We start from the raw sequence: 9,055 nt of genomic DNA, 5'->3' as shown, positions 1-9,055 counted from the left end.
TTTGAATTTTTAAAAGTTGAATTTTTTTTATAGGCTGAATTTTTTTAACATGGAGTCTTGACTGAAGTTCAGGCTGGAAGACTCTTTTGGCACACCTGGCCCTGCAATCAGTGCCTCCCTCTCCGCAACCCGGACCTATCAACACAGGTCCAAGCCTCACTCCAGCCAATCATCGTCCAGGCTCTGGTTCAAAAGGACCTTCACTCCCAGCCTCCTCCGCTTACCAGCCCCGATCAACCGCTTTTTGCCTCGATCGTCCTGGCACGCATTTCCTCATGTCCGACTCCGACTTCGTTCCCGGCTCTCCAGCTACCTCCCTGCAAGACCCCGTCCCTCCGTCCTTCCCCCCCGCGCGCCGTAGCGCTCGCCTGGCTACCCGCCCGGATCCCCCGTCTCCTGCTTCAGCCCTCAGGTCGAGAGGGTCACGCTCACCCCGGGCCTCCGGTCCTCCCAGATCGCCTCTCTCGCCGCCCTTCTGCCTTCCAGGGACTCCTCTCCCCACCCTTTCACTCGTTCCCCATCGCCACCCCCGACCAGCAGGAAGCGAACCTGCAAGTCCGCCGATCCACCGGCCAAACGTCGCAGAGGACGCCCAGCCTCCACCCCTCCGGCTCAGCGCGCCCAAGGCCCTTCTCCTCGCCCGACTCAGGACTCTGCTCTTCATACCCCGGACCTCAACCAGGGAAGACCCGGTCCTTCTTCGGACCTCCATTTCCACCCCCCACCCCCTCCTCGGCCCAGCCGCACCCACTCACCGACTTGTTCGCCGCCTCCATGGACTCCCTTCAGCGTTCCATTACCTCGCTCTCCGCTCTACTGCTCCAGACCACCGCCGGCTTCGCCGCCACGCCCTCTGCCCCCACCATCGGCGCTCTCGCCGATGGTGGGGGCAATCCGCCCTCCTTCCTCCCACCTCGGCGTTCACCCTCGCCAACGCCCATCCGGCCCCGCCTACTGGTAAGTCTATCTCTCCTCTTTCCCCTTCTCGCTCACTCTTTAAATCCACTGAGTCGTCCCCCCACACTCTCCATCTTCCAGGCTCGTCTTATACGCCAGTCTATGCCAACATATCTCCCCGGCTTCGCTCCAAAATACTCCAGGGCCAGCTCATAAATCTGGCTTCCATCATTCTGCCCTCCCCCGAAGTCGACCAACACATCGCGTCTTCGGAACAGTTCACAGCTATTCTCAAAACGTCCGACCCCCGTCTCTCCAAGGACCTCTCTATGGGCCAATTCGTAGCCGCTTTCAGCATCTATAGAGACATCATTTGTTCTGTCTACCCCGACCATCGAATCGAATTAGATGCCTACCTCGCTCTTATTGCTGATCTCCACATCCAATATGGCAGGTCGCTGGTTTCTCAATACCACAAAGCCTTCGCTTCCAAAGCAGCCGCAGTCCTTTCCCGCTCTGGGCAACGCTTAGACTGGTCTATTTTAGACACGGAAATCCTCATCATGCTTACCCACGCAGTCACCTGTAATCTTTGCGGTTCCTCCGGGCACCAGAGCTCCTTTTGTCCGTCTCTCCCCTTTAAAGCCAACCGCTCCACCGCCGCTCCTTCGCATTCTATTCCTCCCCTTCTCCCGACAGATCGCCACGGCAGGACAGTCCAGGTATTCAACCGAACGCCGATTTGCAATAATTTCAACGAAAGCGTCTGCTCATTTCCCGCCTGTGCTTTTCTCCATGTATGCAGCCTCTGCGCCGAAGCCCACCCCAAGTCAGTCTGCCCCCGCCGCCCGTTTCCAATGAAAAACCGTCGAGATTCCAAGCTTTAGTTTCTCGGCACCTCTCTACTCCCATACACGTTTCAGTACTAGCGTCTCTTCTCCAGTTCCACCCTGATCGCACCTTCGTCAATTTCCTAATCTCCGGTCTTTCTCAGGGCTTTCTGATCGGCGCCCCTCAGTCCCCCTTCCCTTCCCTCTCTATCCCTAACCTTCAATCCGCGCTCCAAGAACCGGCAGTCGTTTCTTCGCTCCTCCAAAAGGAGGTGTCCAAAGGCTACGCTATCGGTCCCTTTAGATCCCCCACTTTTTTTATCGCGTTAATCCCCTCGGAGTCGCTACTCGCAAATATTCGGGGAAAAAACGGCTGATCTTGGACCTGTCTGCTCCCCACTCAGGTCCCCACGCTAGCATAAACGGTCTCATCCCAAAACCGCCCTTTTCTCTTTTTTACGCTTCCGTCGATCACGCTATCTCACTCATTAAACCGGCCGGGCGGCGCGCCTGGCTAGCCAAAGCCGACATCACAGACGCTTTTAAGATCATGCCCGTGCATCCGTCCCAGTGGCACCTGCTGGGAGCCCGATGGGAAGGCAAATACTATTTTTTCGTGCGCCTTACGTTTGGTTGCAGGAGCAGTCCCCACCTATTCAACACGCTGTCAGAAGCTCTCTGCTGGATTCTCCTTAACGTCTCTAGACTCCCCTCCGTGCTCCATCTCCTCGATGATTTCCTGCTCATCGATTCCCCCTGTTACTCCCCCACCTCGCTGCAAACCCTGAAAGACCTCTTCCTCCGCGTCGGCGTTCCTCTCTCCCGCGAAAAAACTCTCGGCCCATCCACTAAGCTCGAATTTCTCGGCATTAACCTCGATTCCGATCAGATGCTAGCTTCCCTGCCCGAGGACAAATTGGCCCGCATTCGTCAGATCTCCCGCAGTCATCTTTCATCCTCCATCCTGTCCAAACGCGACCTTCTCTCGCTGCTCGGGCACCTCAACTTCGCCATGCGCATTATTCCGCAAGGGCGCTCCTTCATCTCCCGGCTTCTCGATCTCGCTAATTCGGTTCCTCACCTGCTCGATCAGGTCTCTCTGGACGACGGCTGCCGCTCCGATCTCTCCTTCTGGTCCGAACTGCTAGACCGCTGGAACGGCATCTCTTTTTTTTTTTTACGAGGACGTCATCTCCCCCGCCGACGCTATGCAGTTCTTCACAGACGCGGCGCCTTCGGCGGGCTTCGGCGGTTTTTTCCAGGACAGATGGTTCGCTGTGAAATGGCCCCCCCTTTTTCCTCGCTCCGAATCCTCGGCTTTTTATGAAATCATTCCCATCGCTGCCGCTTGCTGCGTCTGGGGACATTTATGGGTTCGCAAACGTATCGTCGTTTTCTGCGATAACACCGCTGTCGTGGAGGCCATCAATAAAGGTCGCTCCTCCTCCAGTTCTATCATGCCTTTTCTACGCCGTATTACATGGCAATCGGTGATCCATAATTTTATCATCTCTGCGCGTCATGTCCCGGGCCACGCAAATGCTATCGCTGACGCTCTGTCTCGCCTTCGTTTCCAGACTTTCCGTCAACTCTGCCCATCAGCCAGCCCTTTTCCAACTCCGGTGCCCTCTCTCGGGAGCCTCTGCCTGGACTAGTTCCCGCCTCCCTCTTCCCCCTGCTGCAGTCAGCCAAATTTCACATCAAGAATGGCTTAGCCCCCTCCACGTTTAAATCCTACTCTTACGCTTGGTCCAAATTCACTAAATTCTGCTCCTTTCACCGAGTTCCCCCGTTACCCATCTCCATCAACACCGTCCTGGCCTTCGCTACTTTCTGCCTCGAGCACTCTCGTTTTAAGCCTTCATACATTCACAGCCTCCTGGCCGACATCAACTTCTTCTCGCAGCTTCACCAGCCCCTCCCTTTGCTAAGCCTTTTTTCCAACCACGCCATGAAACTTTTTCTGAAGGGCATATCTAAACGGCATCCCACCCTCCCCGATAGGCGTCTACCCATTACTCTCCCCATCCTCAAAGACCTGCTCATCGCCCTTCAGTTAAAACCCTACTCCCCCTATCTGAAATCTCTCCTCTCAACCTCGTTTCTTTTGGCTTTTTACGGCCTCCTCCGCCTGGGCGAGTTCTCCACTCCAGATAATTTTTTCGTCCCCTCCCGAGATCTAGCGGTCTCGGACCTCAAGTTCCACCCCGACTTCTACAGCTTGTCTCTCAAACATTCCAAGTCCAGGGGCGCGTGTACCATCGTCGTGGCTCGCACCAACGGCCCTTTCTGCCCCTTCCGCGCCATGTTCAAGTTTGCTCTCCTACGTCACAAGTTAACTCCCCCTTCCGGGCCCCTGTTCATCACTCCCGAGGGCCACCCCATGTCCGCCTCCTGGTTCGTTAACAACCTGAGGGAGCTCCTGGCTTCATGCAACCTCCCGTCCAGTCAGTTCTCGGGCCACTCTTTTAGAATAGGGGCCGCCACGTCTGCAGCCGCTCAGAGCATCCCCGCCACGACCCCTCAGCAGCTCGGACGATGGTCGTCCTCAGTGTTCTCAGCGTACATCCGCCCAGACGTCACCTCTGTACTCGCAGCCCAACGTTCTCTCAGTGCCTAGGTAAGCACTGCGCATTCGCTGGTGGTGGTTGGTCATCCTGGCCTTTGTTACCCATCCTCTAAGCATCCCCCTCGTCCCCCTTTTTTTCTTTATGTCCTTTCTTCCCCTTTTAGGCCTCATCTTCACTCATCTCCATCCCTCTTCATCCTCTACCGTCTACCGTGAGTTGGTCCCATCGTAGCTTTTAGCCCTAGTAACCTCCTAACTTTCTTTTTCCTCTATCCCACCCCTCTTTCCCCATCCCCGTGCAGCCCGGCCCAGGTAACGCTTCTCTGTTAAAATCCTCCCACATCGCGCCTTAGCTCCACCCATCTCTACCCCAGGCCCTCCTCTACCTTCTTCCTTAGCTAATTAGCTTCATGCCCCATCAGCTCCCTCTTCTGGCACCTCACCTTTCACCCCAGTCAAGTAGCTGGCCTTCATCTACCAGCGCTAAACCTTCATCGCCCCAGTCACAAGTAGCTGGCCTTCATCTACCAGCGCTAAACCTTCATCGCCCCAGTCACAAGTAGCTGGCCTACATCTACCAGCGCTAAACCCTTTTTGCCCCAGTCACCAGTAGCTGGCCTACATCTACCAGCGCTAAACCTTTTTTTTTTTGCCCCAGCCACCAGTAGCTGGCCTACATCTACCAGCGCTAAACCTTTATTGCCCCAGTCACCAGTAGCTGGCCTACATCTACCAGCCTCTCACCAACATACGCTCCGGCGTCCCCTGCTGGCCTTCATCTACCAGCATCCCCTCGCTCTGCGCCCCGCGGCAACCTCTGCTGGCCTACATCTCCCAGCAGCCAGTCACTACCGCTCCGGGGCGCCCCCTTTTGGCCCTTATCCACCTCACTCCTTATCGAGTCCCTAGTTCCTCCTCTTATGCCTAAGTCACCTCCTTATTTTTGCCTCCTCCCGTTCCTAAGTCACTCTCGAAACCCTGTATGAGCACCTCCTTCCCAGGCTTCGGCCCCGGCCTCTGCCCCGTTTTGGGGGGTTTACATTCCCTCGCTGCATCAGGAATGTTCATCGAGCTTATCGAAGTCCAGCTCGACGTCCCTGGCCGGGGCCTGATCGCCAAAGAACTTTGTGTTTATTTTCATGTTATTTTTGTCATTAAACCCTTTTAACTGCTTCCCTCTCTCCGTCTGAGTCTCTCCAGATTGAAATGGAGTCTTGACTGAAGTTCAGGCTGGAAGACTCTTTTGTCGCACCTGGCCCTGCTATCAGTGCCTCCCTCTCCGCACCCGGACCTATCAACGCAGGTCCACGCCTCACTCCAGCCAATCATCGTCCAGGCTCAGGTTCAAAAGGACCTTCACTCCAAGCCTCCTCCGCTTACCAGCCCCGATCAACCCNTCAGCATCTATAGAGACGTCATTTGTTCTGTCTACCCCGACCGTCGAGTCGAATTAGATGCCTACCTCGCTCTTATTGCTGATCTCCACATCCAATATGGCAGGTCGCTGTTTTATCAATACCACAAAGCCTTCGCTTCCAAAGCAGCCGCAGTCCTTTCCCGCTCTGGTCAGCGCCTAGACTGGTCTATTTTAGACACAGAAATCCTCATCATGCTTACCCACGCAGTCACCTGTAATCTTTGCGGTTCCTCCGGGCACCAGAGCTCCTTTTGTCCGTCTCTCCCCTTTAAAGCCAACCGCTCCACCGCTGCTCCTTCGCATTCTATTCCTCCCCTTCTCCCGACAGATCGCCACGGCAGGACAGTCCAGCCTCTGCGCTGAAGCCCACCCCAAGTCAGTCTGCCCCCGCCGCCCGTTTCCAATGAAAAACCGTCGAGATTCCAAGCTTTAGTTTCTTGGCACCTCTCTACTCCCATACACGTCTCAGTACTAGCGTCTCTTCTCCAGTTCCACCCCGATCGCACCTTCGTTAATTTTCTAATCTCCGGTCTTTCTCAGGGCTTTCTGATCGGCGCCCCTCAGTCCCCCTTCCCTTCCCTCTCTATCCCTAACCTTCAATCCGCGCTCCAAGAACCGGCAGTCGTTTCTTCGCTCCTCCAAAAGGAGGTGTCCAAAGGCTACGCTATCGGTCCCTTTAGATCCCCCCCTTTTCCCCGCTATCGCGTTAATCCCCTCGGAGTCGCTACTCGCAAATATTCGGGGAAAAAACGGCTCATCTTGGACCTGTCTGCTCCCCACTCAGGTCCCCACGCTAGCATTAACAGTCTCATCCCAAAACCACCCTTTTCTCTTTTTTACGCTTCCGTCGATCACGCTATCTCGCTCATTAAAACGGCCGGGCGGCGCGCCTGGCTCGCCAAAGCCGACATCACAGACGCTTTTAAGATCATGCCCGTGCATCCGTCCCAGTGGCATCTGCTGGGAGCCCGATGGGAAGGCAAATATTATTTTTTCGTGCGCCTTACGTTTGGTTGCAGGAGCAGTCCCCACCTATTCAACACGCTGTCCGAAGCTCTCTGCTGGATTCTCCTTAACGTCTCTAGACTCCCCTCCGTGCTCCATCTCCTCGATGATTTTCTGCTCATCGATTCCCCCTCTTCCCCCCCCACCTCGCTGCAAACCCTGAAAGACCTCTTCCTCCGCGTCGGCGTTCCTCTCTCCCGCGAAAAAACTCTCGGCCCATCCACTAAGCTCGAATTTCTCGGCATTAACCTCGATTCCGATCAGATGCTAGCTTCCCTGCCCGAGGACAAATTGGCCCGCATTCGTCAGATCTCCCGCAGTCATCTTTCATCCTCCGTCCTGTCCAAACGCGACCTTCTCTCGCTGCTCGGGCACCTCAACTTCGCCATGCGCATTATTCCGCAAGGGCGCTCCTTCATCTCCCGGCTTCTCGATCTCGCTAATTCGGTTCCTCACCTGCTCGATCAGGTCTCTCTGGACGACGGCTGCCGCTCCGATCTCTCCTTCTGGTCCGAACTGCTAGACCGCTGGAACGGCATCTCTTTTTTTTTTTTACGAGGACGTCATCTCCCCCGCCGACGATATGCAGTTCTTCACAGACGCGGCACCTTCTGCGGGCTTCGGCGGGTTTTTCCAGGACAGATGGTTCGCTGTGAAATGGCCCCTACCTTTTTCCTCGCTCCGAATCCTCGGCTTTTTATGAAATCATTCCCATTGCTGCCGCTTGCTGCGTCTGGGGACATTTATGGGTTCGCAAACGTATCGTCGTTTTCTGCGATAACACTGCTGTCGTGGAGGCCATCAATAAAGGTCGCTCCTCCTCCAGTTCTATCATGCCTTTCCTACGCCGTATTACATGGCAATCCGTGATCCATAATTTTATCATCTCCGCGCGTCATGTCCCGGGCCACGCTAATGCCATCGCTGACGCTCTCTCTCGCCTTCGTTTCCAGACTTTCCGTCAACTCTGCCCATCAGCCAGCCCCTTTCCAACTCCGGTGCCCTCTCTCGGGAGCCTCTGCCTGAACTAGTTCCCGCCTCCCTCTTCCTCCTGCTGCAGTCAGCCAAATTTCACATCAAGAATGGCCTAGCCCCCTCCACATTTAAATCCTACTCTTATGCTTGGTCTAAATTCACTAAATTCTGCTCCTTTCACCGAGTTCCCACGTTACCCATCTCCATCAACACCGTTCTGGCCTTCGCTACTTTCTGCCTCGAGCACTCTCGTTTTAAGCCTTCGTACATTCGCAGCCTCCTGGCCGGCGTCAACTTCTTCTCGCAGCTTCACCAGCCCCTCCCTTCGCTAAGCCTTTTTTCCAACCACGCCGTGAAACTTTTTCTGAAGGGCATTTCTAAACGGCATCCCACCCTCCCTGATAGGCGTCTACCCATCACTCTCCCCATCCTCAAAGACCTGCTCATCGCCCTTCAGTTAAAACCCTACTCCCCCTATCTGAAATCTCTCCTCTCAAGCTCGTTTCTTTTGGCTTTTTACGGCCTCCTCCGCCTGGGCGAGTTCTCCACTCCAGATAATTTTTTCGTCCCCTCCCGAGATCTAGCGGTCTCGGACCTCAAGTTCCACCCCGACTTCTACAGCTCTCAAACATTCCAAGTCCAGAGGCGCGTGCACCATCGTCGTGGCTCGCACCAACGGCCCTTTCTGCCCCTTCCGCGCCATGTTCAAGTTTGCGCTCCTACGTCACAAGTTAACTCCCCCTTCCGGGCCCCTGTTCATCACTCCCGAGGGCCAACCCATGTCCGCCTCCTGGTTCGTTAACCACCTGAGGGAGCTCCTGGCTTCATGCAACCTCCCGCCCAATCAGTTCTCGGGCCACTCTTTTAGAATAGGGGCCGCCACGTCTGCAGCCGCTCAGAATATCCCCGCCACGACCCTTCAGCAGCTCGGACGATGGTCGTCCTCAGCGTTCTCAGCGTACATCCGCCCAGACGTCACCTCTGTACTCGCGGCCCAACGTTCTCTCAGTGCCTAGTGTTGAGAAAATAAATTTAAAATAAGCTAGTTTTAAAACTTAACATGTCTTGATTCAAATGGCCTAAATTGTGGTTTTAAATCAGTAACTTATTCTGGCTCTTTGACCTTTATTTTACTTGTAGTTACAGCAGATGGTTTGCTAGGATCGTTTGAACTGCCTTTTGTCTGTGGGAAAATACAGTGGAAGTTGTAGCTTTTCACACTCATCTGTGAAAGGCCGTAAACACGGCAGGGGTTTCTAGCTTGATAGAGGGTCAGAGATAGCTCCTGGTTGGATGAGCAAAGATACGCCTTATTTGAATAAATTAAATACAAGAGGATAAAACTTTCTACACAGAAGTAAC

At 54.8% G+C, this 9,055-nt stretch overlaps 1 protein-coding gene and 1 pseudogene across 1 annotated transcript; both read left to right on the top strand.

Annotated features, from left to right (window-relative positions):
- Positions 1 to 1,186: 1,186 nt before the first annotated feature.
- On the top strand, positions 1,187 to 3,406 carry LOC106937722 (uncharacterized; annotated as a pseudogene).
- Positions 3,407 to 3,678: 272 nt separating this feature from the next.
- On the top strand, positions 3,679 to 7,761 carry LOC106937724 (uncharacterized). The gene is made up of 7 exons (XM_015019376.1): positions 3,679 to 4,330; positions 4,461 to 4,512; positions 4,599 to 4,608; positions 5,015 to 5,204; positions 5,298 to 5,423; positions 5,565 to 5,796; positions 6,079 to 7,761. The coding sequence occupies exons 1-7, from the start codon at positions 3,679 to 3,681 to the stop codon at positions 7,586 to 7,588; spliced, it is 2,772 nt and encodes a 923-aa protein (XP_014874862.1). The 3' UTR covers positions 7,589 to 7,761.
- The last annotated feature ends 1,294 nt before the right edge of the window (positions 7,762 to 9,055 follow it).

This window comes from Poecilia latipinna, unplaced genomic scaffold (assembly GCF_001443285.1).
Source record: "Poecilia latipinna isolate Pla-1442-1.1 unplaced genomic scaffold, P_latipinna-1.0 Scaffold2423, whole genome shotgun sequence".
Taxonomy (NCBI): domain Eukaryota; kingdom Metazoa; phylum Chordata; class Actinopteri; order Cyprinodontiformes; family Poeciliidae; genus Poecilia; species Poecilia latipinna.
This window is presented reverse-complemented; position numbering and strand designations above follow the sequence as displayed.